General features: G+C 37.6%; 1 protein-coding gene across 13 annotated transcripts in view; it reads left to right on the top strand.

Moving 5' to 3' along the window:
- PPFIA2 (PTPRF interacting protein alpha 2) overlaps window positions 1-26,858 on the top strand; it is a 321,853-nt gene that overhangs the window by 6,434 nt on the left and 288,561 nt on the right. For all 13 annotated transcript variants that reach the window (XM_017804349.1, XM_017804347.1, XM_017804348.1 and 10 more), the window contains exon 2: window positions 6,418-6,668. In XM_017804349.1, the coding sequence (XP_017659838.1) occupies window positions 6,420-6,668 (249 nt within the window). In that variant the 5' untranslated portion in view covers window positions 6,418-6,419. The remainder of the gene's footprint in view (window positions 1-6,417; window positions 6,669-26,858) is intronic.

Raw genomic sequence — 26,858 nt, 5'->3', positions numbered from 1 at the left:
TGATCATAGCAATAATATTTTTATTTTATGTTTCAGTGTTAACCCTTCAGTTGTTTCTGTCTGCATGTGTTGGCTTGGTCCTCTATGTGCTTTTGGTGTGTGCAAACTAAATTTCTTTCAGCTATAATGAAATTGGAAGCTTACTCTTAAATCTCATTGAAGGGGCAGGGAGGTGAAACCAGGCTCTCCAGAGACGAGCCTAGGGGTGGTAAGTCAGAGTTAGGGGTAAAATCAGCAGCCCAGCTGAAGTGCATGTACACCAATGCACACATTATGGGTAACAAACAAGAGGAGCTGGAAGCCATCATACAGCAGGAAAGCTATGACATAGTTGCTATCAGAGAAACGTGGTGGGATGACTCCCATGACTGGAATGCTTTAATGGATGGCTACATGCTCTTCAAAAGAGACAGGCAAGTAGAAGAGGTGGAGGAGTGGCTGTGTATCTTAGGGAATCTCTTGACTCTATAGAACTTGAGGTTAGTGATGATAAGTTTGAGTGCCTTTGGGTAAAAATCAGGGGGAAGGTTAACATCCCGGTGGGAGTCTGGTATAGACCACCCAACCAGAATGATGAGGTGGATGAGTTATTCTATAAACAGCTGGCAGATGTTTCAAGATCACCAGTCCTTGGGAGACTTTAGCCTGCCAGATGTCTGCTGGGAACTCAACACAGCGGTCAAGAGGCAGTCCTCCTCCCTCCAGTGAGGAGGTTCTTGGAGTGCATGGAGAGTAGCTTCTTGTCGCAGCTGGTGAATGAGTGTACCAGAAGTGAGGCTCTGCTAGACCTGCTGTTTACAAACAGAGAAGGGCTGGTGGGAGATATGGTGGTTGGAGGCCATCTGTGGTAAAGCGACCATGAAATGATAGAGTTTTCAATACTCAGTGAAACAAGGAGGGCCATCAACAAAACCTCTATCTTGGACTTCCAAGGGGGGAGACTTCATTGATTCAGGATGCTGATTCAGAGAGTACCTCGGGAAACAGCCCTTAAAAACAAAGGGGTTTAGGAAGGATTGACATACTTCAAGAAAGAAATCCTGAAGGCGTAGGAGCAAGCTGTCCTTATGTGCCGAAAGATGAACCGGCAGGGAAGACAACTGGCCTGGACGGACAGGGAGCTTTTGCAGAAACTCAGGGGAAAAAAGAAGTAAAAAGCGGCAGGCAACTCAAGTGTTTAAGGATGTTGTTAGGTCACGCAGAGAGGAAATTAGAAAGGTGAAAGCTCAATTAGAACTTAATCTGACCACTTCTGTAAAGGATAATAAAAAGTGTTTTTAAAAATACTTTTATAGCAAAAGGAAGGGCAAGGAAAACATTCATTCTTAATTGGATGGGGGGGAGAGGATAATCCCCAAAGATGAGGAAAAGGCTGAGGTACTTAACACCTTCTTTGCCTCAGTTTTCAACAATAAGGTGGCTTGTCCTCAGGACAACTGGCCTCCTGAGCTGGTAGATAGAGACAGGTTGCTAAATAGACCCCCTGTAATCTAGGAGGAAGCAGTTAGTGACCTGTGGAGCCACTTAGATGCTCACAAGTCTGTGGGACTGGATAGGATCCATCCTAGTCTGATGAGGGAGCTGGCGGAAGAGCTCACCAAGCCGCTTTCCATCATTTATCATCAATCCTAGCTCACTGAGGATGTACCAGCTGACTGGAAGTTGGCCAATGTGATACCCATAAGAAGGGCCAGAAGGAGGATCCAAGGAACTACAGGCCTGTCAGCCTGACCTCGGTGCCTGGCAAGGTTATGGAAAAGATCATCTTGAGTGCCACCACATGGCACCCACATCACGGATGGGGGATCAGGTCCAGCCAGTGTAGATTTAGGAAGGGCAGGTCCTGTCTGACCAACTTGATCTCCTTTTATGATCAGGTGACCCGCCTGGTGGATGAGGGGAAGGCTGTGGATGTAGTCTACCTGGACTTCAGCAAAGACTTTGACACTCTTTCCCATAACATACTCCTGGAAAGGCTGGCAGCCCACAGCTTGGACAGGCACACTCAGTTAAGAACTGGCTGGAGGGCCAGGCCCAGAGAGTGGTGGTGAGCGGTGCCACATCCAGTTGGCGGCTGGTCACTCGTGGTGTCCCCTGGATCAGTGTTGGGCACACTTCTGCTTAATATCTTTACTGATGATTTGGTTGAGGGGATCAAATCTACCATTAGGAGATTTGCAGATGACACCAAGTTGGGGGGGAGTGTTGATCTGCTGGAGGGTAGGAGAGCTCTTCAGAGGGACCTGGACAGATTGGAGAGATGGTCTGATTCCAAAGGGATGAGGTTCAACAAGGCCAAGTGCCGGGTCCTGCACTTTGGCCACAACAACCCCATAGAGCACTACAGGTTGGGGACAGAGTGGCTGGAGAGCAAACAGGCAGAAAGGGACCTGGGGGTTCTGATTGACAGGAAGCTGAACGTGAGCCAGCAGTGTGCCCAGGTGGCCAAGAAGGCCAATGGCATCGTGGCCTGGACCAGGAACAGTGTGGCCAGCAGGACCAAGGCAGTGATTCTTCCCCTGTGTCCAGTTCTGGGCCTCTCAGTTTAGGAAGGACACTGAGGTGCTGGAGCATGTCCAAAGAAGAGCAACAAGGCTGGTGAAGGGACTGGAGCACAAGTCCTATGAGGAGCAGCTGAGGGTACTGTGGCTATTTAGCCTGGAGAAGAGGAGGCTCAGTGGAGACCTTATTACTCTCTACAACTTCCTGAAAAGAGATCGTAGCCAAGTGGGTATTGGTCTTTTCTCCAAGTAATTGGCAATAGGACAAGAGGACACACTCTTAAGCGGCACTAGGGGAGGTTTAGGTTGGACATTAGCAAGAAGTTCTTCACAGAAAGGGTGATTGGGTGTTGGAGTGGGCTGCCCCAGGAGGTGCTGGAGTCACTGTCCCTGGAGGTGTTTATGAAAAGATTGGATGTGGCACTTGGTGCCATGGTCTAGTTGACAAGGTGGTGTTAGGTTACAGGTTGGACTTGGTGATTTCAGAGGTCTTTACTAACCTAGCAGATTCTGTGATTCTGTGTGATTCTGTAATATCTTGAACCACATCATCCTGTGGTTAGCCAAGGATTGATTAATACATGCCCATACCATCAGAAGGCTCAGGAAACTTCAAGAACTTTTGTAACTCCCTGACATAATTCACTTCCTATATAAGGATTCAAATACATATGTGCCCTCCTATCTTGTACTAAACTGTGATTGGTCTGTTTACTGACACTCTTCCTCTGTTTCTGCTGAACTTCTCTGCTTTACCTGCCCTAGCTTTTGTTGCAGCCCCTCTTGATAAACCTCCCTTTTTCCTTTTTTTAATTAATTTAAGAATTCAAATGTGATCAGTATTTTGATTTCTTCCTGCTATCAGGCAGGAAATTCATAAAGGGTGCAGTAAGATCCTGGTGAAGTGGCTCTATTCTTCAACATGTGCTGAAAGTCTTTCCTGGGAACAGTGTTAAATGATGGTTGTCTCGGGGCATTGAAAGCATCCCATCTGCTGGCAGGTTCATTCATGGCTAGGCTTCGCAAATGAAGATTCGGGAAGGACTCTACCCACACTTGCTGGTGTCTAAAAAAGCCAATGCAAGATAGACAAGTCCAGTTGCAAAAGGCACAGCAGAAAGACTCCTTAGGTGGTATCGACAAGACACGGTTCTTTCTACATTGTGTTTTCTCCTCTAGAGTGATCCTGAGTACATTCTCAAAAGAAGCAGCAGCGTTGAAGAGAGTGTGTCTCCAAGCCTCCTGATTGGAGGCCAGAGCAGACCTGTGATGATGATCAATATGGCCAAGACTGAGATGTTGTTTCAGGGAGTCCTTGTATCTCCTCTTTGGGGCTCCTCTCTTGCGGCAGCCATTGGCAAGTTCACCATAGAGCACGATCTTAGGGAGGCGGTGGTCCTTCATCCTTGAGACATGTCCTGCCCAACGCAGCTGTGTTCTCATCAACATGGCCTCAATACTTGCAGCTGCTGCCTGTTCTAGAACAGATGTATTAGTCACATAGTCTGACCAGTGGATGTTTAGGATTGTATGGAGGCAGCATTAATGGAAGTGTTCTAAGAGTCGCAGGTGGTGGCGGTAGATGACCCATAATTCGGACCCATATAAAAGAGTAGACAGTACAATAAAAAAATAGACAGTACAATTGCTGGCAGGTATAAGAATGATAAGGGCCAAATAAAGTTTAAAAAAAAGAAAAAGCAAAAAAGACAAAAAAAAGAATATTTTTCTAAAGGCAAGAAAACACAAATCATAGTGAATTAGAACAGCATGGCATACTATATCTCTCATGAAGAGCTATAAGAAATTTTTCTTTGGAAGCCCCACAACAAACCTGCAGTTATTTGAAATTCAGTTCCTTTTTTCTGTCTTGTTGACTCAGGAGCACTCTGAAAAGCCAGGTCCCCTTCAAAGTTATTAGGGGTCCTCATTGCCTCCCACAAAAAAACTGTGTGAGGACATGACCCAGGATTCCCATTTCTCCTGCTCCTCCCTGTTCAAGATTCAAAGCATCCCTTTCTGTTACACCCTACCAGCATTTCTGATCTGGCTCAGGTTAGCATCTACTTTTTCGTATTTCTCTCCACTCTCAAAGTGAGGGAAGGGAGAGGATGCATGTGGTTCCAGTGGAATAATGGCATTGATCTCCGAACTTCCAGAAAGCAATGTACATCAACTGTCTTGACTGCAAGGACTGTGGTACCTTTTAAAGATTCTCCTGAGGTTGTGAGCTGGGGGAGAAAACTTCCAAAGAGCAACTACCTACATCAGGAACTGCCCGCCCATTCCCTGCCTTCTCTGCTGTTTTAGTCATAGCCCAAATTTGTTACTTGTGCTGTGTCAGGGTAATGCAGCCCAGGCATTCAAAATAAGCACAATGCATGGTCCCCTCCCATCCCTGAATGCAACAGCCTAGAGGGACAAGATGTGGTAATAGTGCCATGACCATCAACTCATAGATTCCATTGCTACCCTACAACCACTTACATATATGGCTTTTCACATCCCCACAATGATTATAAGAGGAGAATTTCTGTCTATTTGAATGCAAGGTGCTGAGGTAGCAGCAGCTGTCTGCACAAGATGTTTCCCTACCTGTTCCCACAAGCTCACCAGCATGCACGCAAAATTGCGCCACTCTGGCTCTGCCACAGCCCGTGCATATACTGTGCCACTCACACCATAAGCCTCACCTGCATGTGCAGGACGCTGGAAGTAATTTCTTGAATGATGAAAGTTCGCTGATGAGAATCCCCTGGGACAAGAAGCACAGCCCATGAGATGCTGACAACTGTGAGTAGGAAAAGTTCAGGGACAATCTAAATTGTTTACTTTGGTCTTGAAGAATGGGCATGCAGAGACCTTGGTCTCCGGCCACCTGCTGCATATTGAAAAGTTGTGATTAAAATGAACAAGTGGCAGATGGCCTTGGAATTTTTTAATTATCCCATTTCTCTCCTTGAACTTGACCATCCCAAACTGGTTAGACACAGGTGGGAGCTGAGAGGAGATGCTGCACAAGGTGATGGCCCCTTGCTGAGTGAAATATGCTTCCATAAGGCTAGGAGAGGTACGTGGAGGCAAGGCAGTGGCTCCCTCTGCTGGCAGCGCTGAATCTCAAGAGACCTGTAAATAGTGGGCAAAGCAGTTAACAGCAAGGTCTCCCAATGATTCCCAAAGCTTTACATAAGAAACGTTATAATTGAAGTGTGGGACCAGGTGATATTGTTTGCTCTGCTCAGGACAGATTTAAGAAACAAACAACAGTGATTCTGTTCCTGATAATTCAATTTGCACAAGATATCACAGGGATGTAATTAGCAGAGAATTTCTAGTTCTTGACCTCTTACTGAGCAAGCTCACTGGAGAATAATTTCTCCTAAGGGTGGGAATAACTAGATAGAAAAATAGATTAACCTGGTGTTAAGGCAGCATGATACGGGATCAATGGTTAGCCTGAGCTGTACTGTAGAATTGCCTAGAGGATGACAAAATCTGGCAATTAGTGGCAGATATTGACATCAATACCAACAACTCAACAATGAAATTAAGTAAGAGAAGGGAGAAAATCAACAATAAAGGAGACTACAATTGCAGAGGAAGTATTTTCTGTCATTTTAAGAGAGTATTATTTGCAAAACTGTTAATTTAAATGTTCTGTTAATGTCCATCTCCTTCCAGTCAGTCTTCTCTCAGTTTAGGAAGCACATTCAAAGTCTTTGCTGTTTGGAATTAGTCACTATATTTAATCCCTGTCTATCGACCATCTGATTAACATTGAGCACAAATTTGAAAGAGGGAACAATGCAATAATCTATTAACTGTGTCCATGCGACAGAGTTAATTCCTCTTACAAAATCTCCTCAAATGTTTTCTGTACTGAAGAGCTTTTCGTTGATTTGTTTTCTTTTTAAAGAAATGATGTGTGAAGTGATGCCAACGATAAATGAGGACACCCCGATGAGTCAACGGGGGTCCCAAAGCAGTGGCTCGGACTCGGATTCTCATTTTGAGCAGCTGATGGTGAATATGCTGGATGAAAGGGACCGCCTCCTTGATACTCTTCGGGAGACACAGGAAAGCTTGTCACTTGCACAGCAACGCCTACAGGATGTCATCTATGACAGAGACTCCCTCCAGCGACAGCTGAACTCAGCGCTGCCTCAGGTACATAGTTGATAAAGATGTTTTTTGTTTAGGTTTGGCGATTTTTTTACTTAATACCACTTACTTTAACCCTAATCAGGATTTGTTCCTTGAGGCCTAAATTTTGCTCCCATTGGTGTTGGCTGCAGAACTCCTGCTGATTAAATAGTACGTGATTTGACTTCCATGGGACCTGTCTTCAAAGTTAAGAGTAGGAGTAAAGCAGTTGACTTCAAGGAGAGCAAGATGAAGGCCTGTAGCTACTGGTTCTTTTGGCTGTTGCTCTAGCATTTACTACAGGTGAGAGAACATTTAAATCAAAGATCTAATGGTGGGAACAAAAAAAAAAAAAAGAGGATGTTTTCTAGATACTATTCTGGATAAGAGTTTCTAAAACCAAATAAAACCAACTTATGTAGGTTAAATAAGGTTCTACACAAAATCACAAAACCAACTATCTTAATATTTAAATTCAATTATTTTTAAATAATTTTATAAATTTAATTATCTAAGGTTATCTTGGTCTTTCTTAGGATCTTCGAAATTAATTACTTCAGTTAAAATATTAATCTGATATATATTTCAATATTATATATCAATAGAATTATTTGTTTAATATACTAGAATTAAAAGCAAAGAAACATCTTACTTCAGTCTGTATATGTGGCCAGAGGTATGAAACATATCATGTTTCAAAATGCAGTTTTTCTCCACGTTGTTATCTTTGCATCTCTCACTGTAACTCACTAGAGAAAGTGACTGTAGCCTTACCTGCCTGATTCAAGTTCTATACATGTTAAGACAGTGGTTAGGGCGGAATGAAGACAGTGTGTAGTTGGAATAAAGAGGTGGTAAGGATGAATGAAATGAGCAAGACAATTTTTAAAGATAGAAAAGAAAGAAGGCATCCACTGGAGCAGGGAACAGCAGCAGTTGCTCAAGAGCTAACCGCCGTAGGTTATTGGAATATCTTGGGATAGGACTGAATAAGAGAAAGAGACTGTAATCATTTGAAGAATAACATTAGCATTGACTTGAGCATTAGCTCCAGACAATAGGAGTGACTACAGTTGGCTTGGGACAAACAAAAAGGAGTAGCAATGATCCTTATATACAGTAAAACCAAGGGTTTTTTTAAGTTTTTCTCTAATTTGTGGGCAGCTGAGCTTCTTTTCTACTGGTGTTTCTCCATATAAGAGTGTAAAAGAATAAGTGAAAGACAGCATATAATCCTTTATTCAAGGATTTATTGCTAGAAATCTGAAGAAAAGAGGGCTTTCTGCATCTGTGTAACATTAAATAATAAGCTTGAGTTGTTAGGTAATGCTGTTACAACTGCAGCTGTTAATTCTGTAGCCAATTACTGTAGATGCCTATAATTTTTTATACTGGTCTGTACTACAACAGAACAATGTGCAGTTAACTATATCTTTCAAATCTGAGTTACAGAAATACAGTTGTCTTCCTAAATGCTGTGATTGAAATAAATTTTATTTCCATTAGATTAGCAGTCTTAACTTTATGAACATCTATGTTTAACTGAATAGCCGTGTTTAAGGCAGGAGGAAAAAAGTGAGCAGGCAATTACAGATCAGCTGAACTAAACGTAGTAACAGAAAAGACTTTAAAACTTGTTTTGGGGAAAAACTAATAATATGTCAGAAAGTTAACTTAAAAATATGACTAGGGTTTATCAAAATTGTCTTTATACAGAGTAACTGAACATGACTCTTTGGTACCAGATTTGCTAGGTCAGGGAACGAAGGTATCCCTAAAACAGGTATCTTCTGAAGCCCCATTTAAATTATTAATAGATGCAAAGTACGTAAGAGAAATCAATGTAGTAATTAGTAAGGTAAGTAATAAAAGAGGGAGAGGAAAACTTTTCACTTACAGTCAACTGACAGGATGGAAGGAGGCTAGTAGTAGTAGCTAATTAAGATTGTGTTTTGAGATCAATTTTTGTTAATCTGACCACAACGAAAAATAGCACACTAGCAGAAATTTTGGACAACGCAAAGTTGAGTTGAACAGTTAACTAAGGGAATAAGTATGAGAGTACACAAGAATAGAAGTAACAGAGGTGGGATGATATTGCACAGTACAAAGATGAGGGCCTTATATATATATATATATGTATAACAGTTAATAACAAAAATTTATGTTCTGATCTTTAGATAGCAGTAGTAAAGAGGGAAAATATATATTATACAATGGTTTTAGGTAGCCAATGGGGGCTGGGTGTAAAAAAGGCAAATATAATTGTGAAATGTATTACGTAAGATATTGCTATTGGAATTAGGTGAGTATTAATGCAGTTAAATTAAGGGGTGGTTTGAACCTTTTTTGTCAGGGTTTTAGCTCAGTAGTGATTGAGAACCAACCTCAAATTGGAAGAGCTTCAGAAAAAGACTGCTAGAGGAAAGAGACAGTAACATATTCTGCTTGAAAAGAATGGTTAAGTTTTCTTACTTCTATGAAAAACTTAGTTGAGAGAGACTATGTGTGATTTCATAAATTTTCTTGGAAAGACGGAAAGATGGAATGACCAAGTAAAGATGAAAGAAATGTTTTAAGCCAAAAATAATGTTTATGAAAGAATAAATTATTATAGGGTACCACTAATAAAGATATATCATTCATCAAGAGAAGGTCTTGAATTATGAAGGAACGACATCTTTTTTAAGCAAAGACAAGTGAAAACCTCAAACTGTTTTCAAGATGAAGGTGGTGTGAAAGACATTATATATTGTACTACCTTTGGTTAACCTCTGAACTTGACCCAGAACACCCCACCATGCTCTTTATTTCACACTTTATTGTGGACACATTCTGTTTGTGTGGGAACATTCCACACAAAGAATGAAACATGAGTCTGAATATTTTCACTTAAAACTATGAGAATTATGTGATAGTACAGTTAAGCTGAGAAGTGTTCTGTGCATAATAGGTTTTCTGTTACTAAGAATCTAGCTCACAAGTGATCTTGTTTATTCTTTGCAAAGCTTCCTGTTGACAGCAGAAGCCTCTAAGGAAAGTGTATTTGGGTCTGCACTGCATGTTTCCTTACAACAGGAATTTATTGTATGTAGGTCATGACTTTTGAGTCCAGCAAAAAAAAAAATTGCTAAATACAGTACAACTCCACTGTAATGGGGAAGCATAAGATCTAAATATTTAACAGTATGTTTTTATTTTGTTGGAGTAAAATTAAGTCTTTTACTGTAGCACAAAAGAATTGTTCTACTAGAAAGGTTAGTAACTGTATTTAGAAATGGTAACTCATGTTTTGAGTGGTAGAAAGAGGAAAACGTTCAGTTACAACTTCCTCAAGCAAATTTCACCATAATCTTCTCTGAGCTAAATTGTCTAGAAAATATCACCTATATTACTTGCCTTGTAAAAAAGCTGGAAAAATACAAAATGTGTCATGGTAAGGCTTATAATGACTCATAAGAATCATAAGAGTTATAATAGTTACAAATGTACTCTGATAAACAATGCTGAACTAAGCTTGTTTTGTGGTTATTTTAGTGTTTCTTTTAGTCTTTCAAAAAAACATTTCAACATATGAAAATATGTTTATTTTGTTCATTAGTAATGTATTTGCTCAGTGATTTACTTAGAAATTAATATTCGCAGAATCACAGAATAGTTGAGGTTTGAAGGGGCCTCTGGAGGTCACCTTGTCCCACTCATCTGCTCCAGCAGGGTTACTAAGAACAGGCTGCCCAGGACTGTGTCCAGATAGCTTTTGAATATCTCTAAGGGTAGACTCCACAGCTTCTCTGGGCAACTTGTGCTGGTGCTCAGTCACCCTTAGAGTAAAAAGTGTTTCCTGATGTTCCGGAGGAAACCCCTGTTTCCATTTGTGCCCATTGTCTCTTGAATATTATATTATGAGAAAGTTCTGATTTTACTGAGCCTTTATGTTAGCAGATTTTTTTTTAAATGGTTATAACTCTTTTGATGATCTAATCATCAGAATCTACACCTATGCTATTTCTTTTATAGTACCACTCATTCTGACTAGTAAAGCTGACCAGAAGTTAAGCTCTCAGTATTAATCACATAGAAACTCATTTTAAAAAGGGAAAATGAGGCCTTTCAGAAAGGGTAATTCATTCTGTATCATGAAATCTGGAAATGCTCTGGATTTGTTTGGTTGAGTTTTTTCGCTTGTGACTATAGAATGTGCCTGAGTTATAGAATCCTAAAGTAGTTTGGGTTGGAAGGGACCTTAAAGATCATCCAGTTCCAACCCTCCTGCCATGGGCAGCGATGCCACTCACTAGATCAGGTTACTTAGGGCCCCATCCAACCTGACCTTGAACACTTGCAGGAATGGGGCACCCAGGACTTCTCTGGACAATGTGTTACAGTATCTCACCATCTTCACAGTGAAGAATTTATACTTGCTATCCAATCCAAACCTACCCAGTTTCAGTGTAAAGCCATTCCCCCTTGTCCTGTCACTATATGACCATGTAAAAAGTCCCTCTCCAGCTCTTCAGTTCCCTGGCTCTTCCTTTTTATCCTTTTTAAAAATGGGGTTATGTTTCTGCTTTTCCAGTCAGTGGGAACTTTACAAAGCTGACATGACTTTTCAATTAAGATGGATAGTGGCTTAGGCACTTCATCCACCACCTGGGGATGCATCTCATCAAGTCCCATGGATTTATGCATCCTCAGGTTTCTTAGATGTAGATAATCTTAAACCTGCTCTTCTCCTAAAATGAGTGGTTCTTCATTCTCCCAGTCCCTGTTCTTGCTTTCTGCAACTTGGATGGTGTGGCTGGAGCACAGCGCCTAGCTTGCCTGCTTAGTTTTTAGATAGCTAAACTTACATGAGTTGAATTTTATTGTGCATGGGTATAAAACCCCCTACCTTTAAAATGGACCTTTAAAAACTAAACCAGTCCAAATATGTTATTCTTTGGTAGAGATAATTGAATAATTTGTGCTGAGAGAGAGGCCATTGGAACTTCATTTTGTTTTTTTAAAAATTTATTTCATTATATTTATTTCCAGCAAGCTAGAGTATATTGGTATTCCAGTGAATCTCTCTGATGATCTAAACACCTAGTTCTAGTTAAGTTTAAATTCTTTAAGATGTTGCAAAAATATTTTTTCCTCTCTAATAATCTGTTCTTTCCAGATATAGATATTAGAATTGTTTGGAATATGGGACTGCAATGCTAAAAAAAGAATCCTTTGATATCCCCTGGCACCCCATAGATTTCAACTAAATTGTAGTTGTTAGCTACAATAATTCAGTAATAAAATCAGTAGTAGAAACATACTGGTAATCATTAAGGTTTTATTTCATCTAATAGGATACCACTCACTTAGAAATGCTTACTGGAGGCATGATAGAAGGAAAAATCCAAAGAGGGAAATGTAATGACCTTGTTTTATTGAATCAGTTTATGTAATTTGATCAATGTTAACCTTTAATAGGACTGTGATTAGAGAATTTTGTTGATAGCCTTGCAGTTTCTTTCAATACAATGAACAATGAATGTTTTACTGGCGTGGACAAGAAAGGTATAGGGGGGCAACTGCAAGTCAGTAGAGCCTTATTCTGCAGTTGTATTTTCTGTTTAAATAGCCCACTAGGAAAAAATATGGAGATTTTTAAATAGTAATAATTAAAGTAGATTTTGTTCATTTAAGGTTGGACACTTGCTGAGCGATTTAAGATATTTACTGTTTGGTGAAAATAATAGTCTGACCCACAGTATTGTTCTTAAAACATTTCTTGTTCTTATGATGAAAATGGAATGATGGCTTTTTTCCTTGATTTATTTCTTTCTGGCTATGCTGAAGAACATGGAGTACAAATGGCATCCTGTATATTTGAATGAATAATCAGTACTTTTTTTGAAGTACTAAAAACATCCTCTTGTGTGAAGGACTTCTGTAAGTTCTCCATCTATTTTATTTATACTGCAAAATTATGCATTTTTTCCTCACATTTACAGAGATTAATTTAAAAATAATTCCAAGTAGTGAAATTGAGATCTATCCCACATGTCTGAGGCGAAAATTCCAAATTTTCTATCTCAGAGCTCCATTGAGAAACTCAATATTCATGTTTAAAAATTAAAGCTTAACCCAGTGTTTGTTGCTATCGCTAAATTTCTACTGTCATAGAGAATAATTGTTCAGGCTACTAAATAAAAATATCATATTTTTTAGTTGTTCTGAACCTATGCAGTTCCCACTAAAATCAGTGCAAGTAGCAAGTCTTTGTGATGGCCAAAATCAGTTTAAATTACTAAAAATGAACAGAAATATTTTCATAAACAAATTGGAATTTTTGCCCTTAAAAGACAGACTGACTGCATTGGTGGTGTAGGTAAGACAATGCTTTAACTGGGTCCTCTGTAGATTGCCCTTTTTTTTTTTAAATTGTCATCATATTCCCAAGAGAGCACAATCATAGGTATAATTATACATACAAGTAATAACTTGAATTCTTTTCAAGTATGAGTTTATTTCCTTGCTGTTGTAAAGTTCCGTGTATTCAGTAGCATACTGCAAAATATTTATAAGCAGGAGATTTTCTCCTAAAAGCTTTGGACTTTGTAATTAATACTTGATGACTGAAGAAGAGTGATGCAACAATCCAGAGCAGAAAAAACTGGGATATAAGAAAAAAAGAGAGAAACATAAATATTTAGAGGAGGAGGAACATGTGGTGAACGCCTGAAGCTAGCAACAAGACTATGTACTCCCATTTCACTCTGTATCTCCTCCATAAACATGGATATCAATTATTTTAGCTTGAACCACGTACATCAACTGCTGCATTAACTATTGATGGCTCATTATCTGAATGTTTATAAAGACATATGAATGAATATGTGACAAAAATATAATGGTGATGGTCAATAGAATAGAACACAGATGGTTATGCAAGCCCCTGTAAATGTGGCAGAGACCATAGTTTTTGTAACAGCTATAGTCATTCCTCTCAGTGTTTGAGAGGCATTTGGACAATGGCCTTAATAGTATTATTTAGCTGGGTCAGCCCTGAAGTGGTCAGGCAGTTGAACTAAATGATCCTTGTAGGTCTCTTCCAACTGAACTATTCTATACAGGGGGGAAAAGCTGGAAAAATAATTCAATTTTATAAAGCTTACCTCTGTTAGTATACTCTTTACTCATGTCCTTGAAAGTGAATGGTAGAGGCTGAGACATCATCCGAGAACATCTTGAAAACACATATTCCTTCCTTTATAATTTCTCTATTAAAAGCAAGGGAAATGCAGATTATTTGAGAATCAGAAGATTTCTAGAAATGTCTTATTCAGGCTATCTTCTATCTTAACAAATATTTACCTATACTAATGAGTATTTTCACAAAACCATAAAATTATGTTAGGGGCATAGGGTTTTTTCTAAAGTATGGATAATTTAGCTATCATTGAAGTCTATGGAGTTTTCCTGTTGACTCTGAAGACAACATTTTTTTGTATTGATGAATATGTATCTTTTATATGATCCCCAGAAATGTGAACTTTTATGGATAGAAGGGCCAGGTAAGTTAAGGGCCAGATAAATCAGTAACCTTATTTTATATAATATAACATTTCTACAAGTCTATTCAAGAATCTGCTCCAAATCATCATTTGCTGAGTATATCTTATCCTTTATGCATAGGGTTTTTCCTAGTTAGTATCAGAATACAGGCTTTGATGGTTTTGTGGTTTGTTTTTTTTTCATTACTGTTGATCAGCTGTATTCTTTACAATGTATGTGTTCTAAAAAAATCTCAATTACACTGTGACAATTAATTTGTTATGACAGTGAATCATCTGTCAAAACATATAATATTAAATAAATCTTGGAGACTTAGAGTAAGGTTCTTTGTTTTATGTTGGTTTATTTCAGATTATGAAGTAACCAAAATTACAGATTTGGTTTTTTCCCATTTTTCCCATTTTTTTTTAATGAGACTCTAAGCAGAAGGGAGCATAGCAGTAAATAAAGGGAAGGAATAATAAGGAAAACGTAATGCACAAGTAGATAAACCATACTTCTGCATCAAAAGGGTAGAACTCCAGAAGAAGGGTAGAGTGAAAGTCAGTCTGCACAAGAAGTCCTAAGGCAGAGTTCAGGAAAGTCAGTAGGGAGGTTTTTCCATTTATTTCCATCAGTGACACAACTACTCTTTAAAGAGCAAGTAATTAAGGAACAAGCTGAGCAAAGGGGCAGAAGGAACCTGGTGGTGCTGGTTGTCAGCTGCCTGAATATTAGCCAGCTGTGTGCCCAGGTGACCAAGAAGGCCAATGGCATGCTGGCTTCTATCAGAAATAGTGTGGCCAACAGCACTAGGGAGCTGGTGTAGGGTCTGGAGCACTAGTCTGATGAAGAGTGGCTGAGGGAGCTGGTGTTGTTTAGGCTGGAGAAAAGGAGGCTCAGAGGAGACCTTATTGCTCTCTACAACTACCTGAAAAGAGGTTATAGCCAGGTAGGGATTGACCTCTTATCCCAGGCAACCAGCAACAGGAAGAGAGGACATAGTCTTAAGCTGCACCACAGGAGGTTTAGATTGGACATTAGGAAGAATTTCTTCACCAAAAGGGTGAATAGATGTTGGAATGGACTTCCCAGGGGTGTGGTAGAATCACCATCCCTGGAGGTGTTTAAGGAAAGACTGGATGTGATACTTAGTGCCATGGTGCTAGGTCGTAGGTTGGACTCAGTGATCTCAGAGGTCTTTTCCAACCTAATTGAGTCTGTGATTCTGTGATCAAAAGTGCTCCTGGACACTCTCACTATCAAAATAAGGCCCATGAGAGTATCTGAGTCTCTAGTGCAGAATTTTGATTTTTGTATTTTTTTTCTGTCATAATGACAAAAAATGTATAGGCATTGAACACTGAGATAAATACTCCATTCAGAAAATTCTGATCTCTTGGGAAAAAGAAGTTACTCTTTCTTTGGTACTATGAATACAAGTGCTATCTGGGCAAAAGTGTTTTGGAGATGGAATTTGGAGACTGTATTTATACACTGAGTTTGTGTTTTATACTTCCTTTCCTTAATAATATCAGTTTGACAGTGGAAATAATAAAAACCCAAGACACTAAGATATGCTGAACACATTTGCAATGTTGTCTTTTCTAAAATGGGAAGAATACTATCTCATATGGTTGGTGTATAAGCATATTGTTATATGTTTTTGGTCAAAATATGTAAAAGACAGTACTTGTGAATTGATGAACACTACATGGATATAACTGTCCCTATTCAATTAGTGTTTCATTAGCAGTAAAATCTTGATATCGGAAGTATTCCAAGAAAAAATGAGGTTTTTTAAGAAACAGAATTTCTTATTGTTCATTAATTTATAGACATTCATGTCCAAATACCTTACTATAATTTGTCTTGCTGTTTGTATCTACGATAAACTAGCATAAACTTTGTCAGCCAAAACATATTTAAAATTCTAACCCCTTATATGTGGAGAATAAATCAGTTGTCTTATCCCATCTCTTTATCCTCTTTTACTGAATATTCAACTAACTGTTTTAACTCTTTTTCCTTTCCATGTAACTCTGCTTAGGCTCTTAGCTATAATATAAATTTAATAGTCTCTTGTATTAAGAAAGAAATGTGTATTTATTATTCTGTAGTCCTAATGATTTATTTTCAGTGTGAACTACTATTACTTCTTGCCTCAACTATGGCGTGCTGTTACAAGCATACAGCCAACGATTTAATAGTAACTCAGATATTGTATATAGTCCCTACAGAGGTTCAATTGCCAGATTTTAGGAGGTTTTTTTTACTGAAAATTGTAATTTCAAAAAATATATCATAAATTTCAAAAAATGCTTTCAAGAAACAGCACAGTTCTTCACAAACTGAACCTGTCTGAGCCTTTATAAATTCTCAGATTAAGTCTTCAGAAAAAATACTGTGAATGGGCAGATTTTTTTTTTCCATGCAAACAGAAACTTCTGCATACTTTATAAGGATCAATGGAGATTACTTGGGAACCTACATCTAAGCCTGAAAGCTGATAATTGGACTTCCAAAACAAATGGTTATACAAGATCTCAAATAATCCAAGTCAAACTTGCAAAAATGTGTACATTTGCCACTAGAAATACCACTACATGTATATCTGATTTCACTGTTTCAGCTGGGTACAATTCTTCATAATTTAGTCATGCTTGAATCTGAACCATACACTGATGCTTATTTTCTGTTTGAATACATCCGTGCTAATTTTGCTTCCTACTTGTGCATTACAGAGCTATGATAGCTAAGAAGATCAGTAGCAATGTAAGGTAATAAAAAAATCAATGTTGTGATATATGTTAGAAGATACAGAAAAAGAAATTTTCTGTAGCTAGTCGTTATTTGTATTCTCAGATGTTATAGGAATAGAAGTGAGAAGAATCACTTTTGCCTGGACAGAATAAACCAGAAAGTACTTATCTTCTAGAAGAATACTAGCAGATAGATCTGAAACATCTGAAATGCTGCATTTTTGAGTCCTTCAGCATGATGTCTATTTGTTTTTCAAAGTAACTTTCCTCTGCTACCTAATTAGCATGATGATAATGATGTGCTAAGAATCTCCTTAAAGTAGTCACAAAAGATTTCGTTTACTCCTAGTTTAAAAGAGTTTACACTTACAGATGTTTATAGATTTATTTTAAAGATGACATCCAGATAAGAATAAAATTCTTGTTTCTCACTGGTTGTTTGAACAAACAAAAAATATTCATATGGCACTGAACTGAATGAAAGCATAAATTTTCTAGACCTATACTTTAAGAACCGTTGTAGCTTTCCAGTTTGTTTGATTTTTCTGGAGATGGGGAAATGACCTCAGGCATAACATATAGGCAAGTGTTGCCAAGTTCTTTACCCCATATAGTTGGTTTCTAGAGTGTACACATACGAGCTGCTCACAAAGAATTGTTTAAGCGAAGGCTGAATGAGAAGAGGTAGAAAAAGACAAGCCCTGTACTGTGAGATCTCCAGAATGCTTTCCCAGACTTCTATCATTTGCAGCTGAGGGCAGGTTTTCAACTTCAGCCTATATGCTAATCCTAAAATAGAAGAGCTTGCATTCCAAAAGTGATCTAGTTAGTTTTGAGCCCATGTAAAATTAAAAAAAAAAAAAAATCATAGCTAGAATGGACTTCCACCTACTTTGGTTTTGTTGTTGTTGTTTGGTTGGTTTGGTTTGGGCTTTTTTTTAAATTCATCACTTAGAACTTCACTGGCTGATATCCTCACCTCCATGAAGACCTATAAGAAAAAATCAGCCACAACAAAAAAACCTATTTAGATATTTATAAACATGCCAGTCTGGTACATGAATGTGCTCGTCTGAATGGAAGCAATGAAATAAATATAAGAATGCATATATTATATTAATTAGTTACAAGCTGCCGATTCAGGTACACTTAAAAATCTGAAAACAGATGTGACCATGTCCAGTAACAAGTTAAATTTAGTGGACTCATCCACTGAAATTTCTCCAAGTAGGGAGGAAAAATTAAAAGGTATTGATGCTACTGAATGCAAAATACTTTAGTGGTTCTCTTAATGATCCTGCTTCCGAGAAGAGTAAGAGTACATTATACATTGTCTTCGCAATAATTTTCTGTTGTCACTTTAGCAGAGAACATATCCTTGAGTAAGAAGGTAACCTGCCTACCTTGTCTTTTTCCATGAGTCAGTTGTGACTCATGATTGTTGTACATTGTCCTCCAGAAGTGAGTTATTTTGTGAGTATAAAGTGTGCTATGTATGAAGCACTGTGGCATAAATCAAAGCCACAGTAGATATTATTAGAATATGCACATGGAATGTTGTACATCAGCAGAATTTTAAATGGTTTGTGGCATCTTCTCATTTGAAAAGGATGATGCTCAACATGCTGAAGATGAGTAATATATTTCTTTTTCTGACAGGGTGGTAATTCTGTAATGTAGTAGTATGAGTTATATAATTTTATTACGTTGTACCCTTAGTATCCTTCAGGATCTTTCTTTTAATTTCTAGTAGCCAAATCCATATTTTATCTATTGGAGACTTGAGGTTCTTTTCCCCATGCCTGACTTTTTTCGCAAAAAAACTTACGCAGTTTATGCCTTCTGAAAGGAATTTTTGTGCTGATAATATACACATTTGTTGGGAGCAGTTTTAATTGCTCTCAAGAGTAGATTTACAGGGATAAAGCACTGATGGCTGAGCATGCCCAGTCTTGGATACACTGCCATTGCTGGATCAGTTCTTATAGTAATAACATATGTTCTGATGACTGAGAATTTCTGTTGAAATTCAAATGTTTTTGCACAAAAGTTTCTATTGATTTTTATTTAAAAAACCACCAAATCAATCTGATTGCATAATCAAACTATAAAATATTATTTATTATCTAAAACATTATTTTTTAGGTCATAGTTTGGATTTTCCATGAAAGAGGAACTCTTTAAAATATTTTCAGTCTTTACTTCCACAGTATTAGAAGAGTATTTTGCAAACATTTAATATAAATGCATCTTGGAAAAAAAAAATCTTTGGAAAATGTAGAATTCAGCATTAGCAGCAGAGGTTGTATTTTGTGAAGAAAGAAGTTATTTGCTAAAAATTATTGTTTTGACAGCCAGACCTATTTTTCAGAGGATGTCATGACTGGGTTATTGTTTTTGCTAAGAACTAGCTTTAGAAAATTCAAAGACTTTTTTTACAGACATGGAAACATTTTTGAACACCTTAATGAAATGCTTGTAGTTTCCACTTAAAAATAGTCTTCTGTTTTGAATTTGCCTATTTCAAAAGAAAAAAATCACCTTCAGCTGGAATAAAACACTGCAGCTGAACTGAAAAGAAAGTTTTGGCATTTGCCTGGTTTTTGTTGTCAAGGAAATCACAAAAAAATCCCCTCTGTAGTGTAGAAGGTAAAAACAGTCTATTAGAAATTAAATTTTTAAAACAGTTAGCTGCTAAACTTTAATTTCAGAACAGTGAAATGAGGATGAATATGGACTGGTACTTACCATTGTCTGTTTCACTGAATTCTTCTTCCTTATGTAACTATGATGATTTTAGAAAGAAGAGTAGCTAGGACTCTGGCTAACCATTCACATTACACTTTTGGTAATTATTATTTTAGGACAATGTTCACATATGTGTGTGTTTTTTATTTTGTTATGAGAGATAAAATAGATCGGTATTTCACGAAAGTGTAAAAATTCCTATCTGCCAACTTCACTTCTGTTTTAGTAAAACAACACATGGTGGTTATTTTACCTTCCACTACAATTATGTCTCTTGTTACCTTTCTTTCTGAAAAAGACTTCCTGGTCCAACATGCTGTTTCCAACTTTACTTATTATTCGGTGGCAGAGTTCATTGCCTTTGTTCATAGCTTGAGAGAAAAAAGAGGAAATACTATGGTATGGTTTGATCTTGTTAAGCCTTTTTTCTAAATGCAAAATATTTAGAAAAAAAAAGGAGGGCACACTTCTATATAATTGGTTGTTGTTCTGCAGTTTAAAATCAAATGGTTTGTCCTTTTTTTTTTTTTTTCCAAATTAAACTCAGCCTATGTGGCCATATAAATTTCCCAAAGGTAGATGTTTTGCACCTGGTTTATTTAAGAAACTTCCAGTGATTATTTAAGGGGATTTCTCTGCTCATTCATATCTAAGCAGTCTGATCTCCTAAAACTTTTTCACCAAAAGTAATTAATACACTGCATTTGACATTAGCGGCTTTATTTTTGAATCAAATTCTAATGGCTTTTCTACGACTTATATGACATATACCAACCTTTTGTCTTGGAAATCTAATTAATATTCTGTTTGGGATTTCAGAGATAATTGACCTTTAAGACCTTCTGGAGCTGCATAGGACCATTTCTTATTAAGCTTTGTATTGAGAACTTTTGAAGCTTATTCTATCACGTTCTGTTAATCTGCAGTTCAGTGAACTAAAGCAATACCTTGTAGTTCCTTCCACATTTTGGGCATAGGAGGAATGGACAACCATATTTGTCGTTTAGTAGCTATGAAGTATTCAGCATTGCTGGGCACATGGAGACAAAGGAAAGTGAACAGGCTGTAGTTAAAAGGTCTGTAACTTCATCAAAGTGGTTGGAGTACATTGAGAATAAAACATAGGTTGGGTTCTATATTCTTACCTTATGGCATTTTTATAAAGTTTAGTTTCAACTAATTGAAGCAGGCTGCCAATTTGCAAACATGAAGTTTGTATTTCAAAATACAACATGAAGTTTAATAACATTTCATACTTTTGCAGTGTTCTATGTCAGGGTAAACAGGGAAATTAACATGCTATTTCGGCAGAACAGTTACATATTTTGGGGTTTTTTTGGTACAACCTATTTGTTGGTAGGAACACCCCTGAAATGATGAAATCCTACATTTGTCTATCTTTCCCTATAGAAGATGGCTCTTTTCCTTCATATTAAATTGTCTCCTCTGAAAAACTGAAAAACATGTATTTTTTTCCTGTCTCAAAAAGATAGATGGCACTTAATTAAAAAGTTAATCTGCATTTCTACAGTAGGACTGAGGAGCAGTTGCATCAAGGAGTGAGGAGACAACACGCTGTAGATCATTTCTTATTTTCTTTGTACAGAGTTTCTCATTGCAGGAAAATTGAGTCATCTTACGGCTGCATTAAGTCAGTGATTAACAAATTGCCTTTGTAGATTGCACATATGCTTTTCTTGTTCTAAACTGTCTCCTGTCTCCTGCACAGTGAAGCTGAAGGTGGTGAGGCAGTGCAATTTTTTAAAGGAAAAAGGTCTTAAATGGCCTAAAGCCTATACCTCTCATGTATTATATGAGTTAAAAAAAAATTAAACATTGTTGTGTCATTTTTATTTAGTTTCTAAATCATACTAATTTTGAAAGTTATTGTAAAAGACAGGTACCTAATTAGAAAATGTACCTTTTTAAATTAGAAATAAGAGTGGCTATGTTTGGAAAGAGCAACCTTCTTTGAAAGGTATAATAACTTGTGCTTATAGGACAAAAGTGCACATACAATTCTAGTAACTTACAAATAATGTAACTTTGTTCTTCTAACTACCTACTTAACAATTTAAATAGAGCAGTAAGGAATAACAATAGTCAGGAGTACTTAGGTTTACGAAAACACAGGTCAGTCGTGGAAATTTGCTGTCTGTCAAATCTCTAAAATTATTTCCTTTCAGTTTCTTTACCTTTTAATGCTTCTCAGATGTAGCCCATGCTTTAATCTAACTGGTCATTCATTTCTTCTGTCACTAAAGAAAACACAGCACTCTCCATACACCATGATGTACATTATACTAATTTCTTAATATTGAACTCTGTTAAGGTATACATTAGTCTTCCAAAGAGAACAGCAGAATGCTATCCACATTACTGTTTGAAACTAGACTGAAAAAGTGTTTTAAATAAAACTTGGAGATGGCTTTTGGAGTAGATATGTGGACATTCCGATATGAGATTTAAATAGCTTATCTTGTTCAAACATAGGAGCACAGATTTGTCAAGAAGCCTGTTACAAAAAAGCTTTTAAGTCACTTTGGAAAGGGGAGATGAGGAACAAATTAGTGTTAACAAACAGAAAAAGATAACCTGTGCACCAACCAGGAAGGTTTAATGTGACATTAAGCGAAGCTGAAAGTTCTGATTTATGCTATAGGCAAATAAGCACTGTAGATTTTAACATGTGGAAACTACTCATGAGATAGCTAAGAAAGCAAGATACTTTTCAATTTTTCCTTCTTTCACCAAGCTTTCTCGGAAAAAAATGATGCTTGTGTTGTAGTCTTTCTGCAAAACTGTTTTCTTTCTGCATCTCATACCTGTTCCATTTAGGTGTCTTTAAATTTTCTGCTTAACTTTGGACCATAGTCTTAATAAAAAAGGGAACTGTTTGCTGTCTTTTCTGAGCATCTCTTACTTTCAGGTTTAGGTGTGTAAAATTTCTAGCTTCCTTAAAGCAATAAAAAAGAGCCACATAAATGGTATGCTGGAATAGTTAAATAACTATAATTCTTTAGCAGCATTGGTTATTACAAAGCTGTACAGCAAAGTGATTTGTAATGCCATTAAGTAGGTTCATTTAATGTAGAAATTAATTGTACTGATACACAATCTTGCCAGATTTCTGTGGTCTTTCACTCAGTGAAAGTGCAAGAGTAATGCAAAAAATATAAGATGAGCTTTTAGTTATATACTTATGGCACTTATACAGCATTTTTCATATTTTAAATATTAGCTGTCTTAATATTTATTATGGTTTTGTAGTGTATATACTGTAGATTTTTATCACGTTATGATTTTTTAAAAATATAAGTAAAAAATGCAGTAGATGTTTTTTTTCATATGGGCACATAGTGTCAAGGTGCAACAAGAGCTGGGGGCTTCCTGGGACCCAGGGGTCCATTGGGGCAGGCCCTGGCACCAGAGTCTATTCCACAGAACGACAGAATATGCTGACTTGGAAGGGACCAACAAGGATCATTGAGTCCAGCTCCTGGCCCTACACAGGACTATCCCTACGAATCACACCATGTGCCTGAGAGTATTATCCAAACGCTTCTTAAACTCTTTCAGGCTTGGTGCTGTGACCACTTCCTTGGGGAACCTGATCCAGTGCCCAACCACCCTCTCAGTGAAGAACCTTCTCCTGGTATCTAACCTAAACCTCCCCTGACTCAGCTTCATGCCATTTCCTCGGGTCCTGTCACTGGTCATGAGAGTGAAGAGGTTGGAACCTGCCCCTCGACTTCTCCTCATGAGGATATGGAAGACCACAATGAGGTTTCCCCTCAGTCTCTTCTTCTCCAGGCTGAACAGACCAAGTGACCTCAGCCACTCCTCATGCGGCTTCCCCTCAAGGCACTTCACCATCTTCATGGTGATGCTCTCTAGTAACATCTTTGGATGCTCTCTAGTAACTTAATGTCTGTTTTATATTGTGTTGCCCAAAACTGCACACAGTATTCAAGGTGAGCAGGAAAATCCCCTCCCTTGACTGGCTGGCGATGCTTTTCTTGATGCTCCCCAGGACATGGTTGGCCCTCCTGGCTGCCAGGGCACTGCTGACTCATATTTAACTTGCCGTCAACCGGGACTCCCAGGTCCCTTTCCATGGCACTGCATTCCAGCATCTCGATTCCCCAGTCTGTATGAACATCCAGGGTTGCCCCATCCCAGGTGCAGAATCCAGTACTTCCCCCTGTTACACTTCATATGCTTGGTGATTGCCCAGTCCTCTAATTTGTCGAGGTCTCGCTGCAGGGCCTCTCTGCCTTCAAGGGAGTCAACAGCTCCTCCCAGTTTTGTGTCATCTGCAAACTTGCTTAGTATCCTTTCTAGTCCTGCATCCAAGTCATTTACGAAGATGCTGAAGAGCACAGGGCCTAAGATGGAGCCCTGAGGAACCCCACTAGTGACAGGTCACCGGTCTGATGTCACTCTATTCACTATTACCCTCTGTGCATGACCCATGAGTCAATTGCTCACCCACTGCAGTGTGTCTTATTATCAAAACTTCAGTTATAACTGAGGTTTCTTAAGGATGACACTTCTCACTGAAATTTTAAAACAAAAATACTTCTCAACTGAAATGTCTTGAAATTCCCTTATATGGGATAAAAGTTAGTCATTAATATTCTCCTGAACTTTGTCACAGATGATCTTACCTAGTGGTTTAGAGATCAATAATCTGAACGTATTCTTTCATTATAACAGAGATACTTCATGTGGTTGACTGAAGAGATATAATGAACTTAGGTTTATAAACCATCTATGATTTTTAAAATCATTACATCAGGGTTCTATTGTTCGTCTAACATACAGAATAAAGGGCACTTCATGTAATAAGGAAGAAGAAAATCCTTATGAGGAAAAATACAGTACTATTATCCCTATAAATGATGTTTAATGTGTACTTTAACACTTTAAGATGATTGCCCTTCCTTTCAAAGCATTTTAGGTTGGTGGCATACAGTCTTAATGTGACAGCCCTAATTATAAAAGTGTCATTTCTGGAAATTAATAAAAAATTCAATTAAAAGTTCAGTGATTATATTTGTGAAGATCGTCTAGCTAATTTAAAGCTGCAAAGGTACAGGATACTATTAAGTAGTAATCTCATGCATTTTAATTGTTGCGTAGTTCTGAATAATTTCTAGGAGATTGTTAAAACAAATTCTGTAGTACTGTTAAAGATGTTTTTAACACAGTAGATTGTTCATACCCCTTTCATTTTCAGCCTCCAAATATAAAATGGAAAACAGGTATAGGTTAAAAGACTCGAGAGGCTGGGTGATTAACCTAGTTAGCAGGCTTATACAGTCTTTGCTGCTCCACATAACAGCAGTCAGATGGGCATGTATTAGGAGGGCGACTTTGTGTCCTGGTGGGACAGATTGCCCTCTTTCTCTGGGGCATCTGCAGCATCCCTATTAACTTTCCCTGACTTAAAAAAAATTGCTCAGATCCTTAAAAGTATCTTTTAATCAAACTACCTTTGATAGCTCAGAGATATTAAGCTTCATATTTACTGTTAAATACAACCAGAGTTGTTATCCAAACTTCCAGTCTTCCCTGTACCTCACATTTCCCTTCCACTGGCTTTAGGTAAGTGCTCCTTACTGTGGCAGTAATTAGTTCAGAGTGGCCAGCAGCTGCAGTCTCTGCAGCCAGCAGCCTACACTGCAGCAAGTTCTCACAAAAGGAACGATGATTCTCATCTAGTCATTGTCTATTTTGGGAGAAATTAAAACCCTATAATTTTGCATCATTGCTTTAATGCTAAAAAATACAAGCCTGGTATAAATGTAGGTTTATAGCATACCATATGTTATTTTTTGTTGCCTACAGGCTGGCCAACCAAGTATTAATTGGCTGAGAATGTATGTATTTTTTGGCTTCTCAGGCTGCTCAAAACTGATGCTGAATTGTGTACGAGAGGTCATAGAAAGAGCAGAGTACATGATGCTAGCTGTTCATCTCTTCTAGGCAGAGTTATGCAAATATATGTAGCTTTGCACTCTGTTATCTTTCTTCTGAGTGGATTTATTTCAAAAGTAAGTTGTTCTTTTCTGTAATAATGACTTTGCTTGTAGTTTAGGTCACTTATCCTATGCAAGCCTCACCAAAGGAATGCAGTTGCATGTAAAGTAAATTGGGAGTAGTATCATCTGAATTTGTTTTTCTGGTTTTTTTTGGCTTGTAATAATATTTGTATGAAATTATAGAACCAACTAAAAAGAAAAAAAACCCAACACAATAAAACAACCAACAAACTTTATTTACTTCATCAGTAATGAAAAAGCCTTCAGTAAGTCTTCCTTCTTCCTAGAGGGAGAAGTCTGTATCAGGAATATGTAAGTACTTCTCATGATATATATGTGTACGGTTGCCACAGAAGCACTCTAACTTACCATTATAGAGCTCTGGTGAAAGAATGTGTTTTTCTAAAAAGCTTTTGAAATATAGATTTAGGCTTAGAGTAACTGTTAGTTGAGTGTTATAGTATCTGAACAGATAATGTAATTTATGAAACGCATTACCAGCTTCTTAAAGGCTGGATATGGTCACCAAAGTCAACCAGAACACAGGACAACAAAATCTTAAAATGGCATCTCTGGTTAATCTTTTTTTCTAGAGTAGGATGGGGAACTGAAGTTGCTAAATCAGATGTAACATGCTGATGTAAAATGTGTCAAAAAGTATTTTGAGATATTTTAAATTATCTATTCCAAAATTGGTAGTCTGTTTATAAGATGTCTCTCAGTCTCAAATCTATTGAAATTATCTGTACTTTAGATGCTAAAAGGATATTTAAAAAAAAATAATTTCTTAGGTAATTTGAGAATAACCTTAATCTGAAAAAAATATTCACAGGAATAACATTTCTCCTTTCTAATGGACTCTAATGGCAAAAGTAGACATGAGGTAAGATTCTTTGAGTATAATCAGCCATGATAATATATCACTGGTGAGATAGTAAGAAAACTTATCAAGGAATTCCTGTTTTTTTAAATTGAACTGCATCTTGTTACAAATGACGACTTCATCATTTTTCAAGTTTTTCTCAATAAAATATATATTGCAGTTAAAAGCATCTTGCTCCAAAATATCAGGAAGGTAGGAAGAAGATGTAATAATTTGAAGTTATGCCAAATGAAGTTGTAAACTG

The sequence above is a fragment of the Lepidothrix coronata genome, unplaced genomic scaffold (assembly GCF_001604755.1).
Source record: "Lepidothrix coronata isolate B3197 unplaced genomic scaffold, Lepidothrix_coronata-1.0 Scaffold9, whole genome shotgun sequence".
NCBI lineage: Eukaryota > Metazoa > Chordata > Aves > Passeriformes > Pipridae > Lepidothrix > Lepidothrix coronata.
This window is presented reverse-complemented; position numbering and strand designations above follow the sequence as displayed.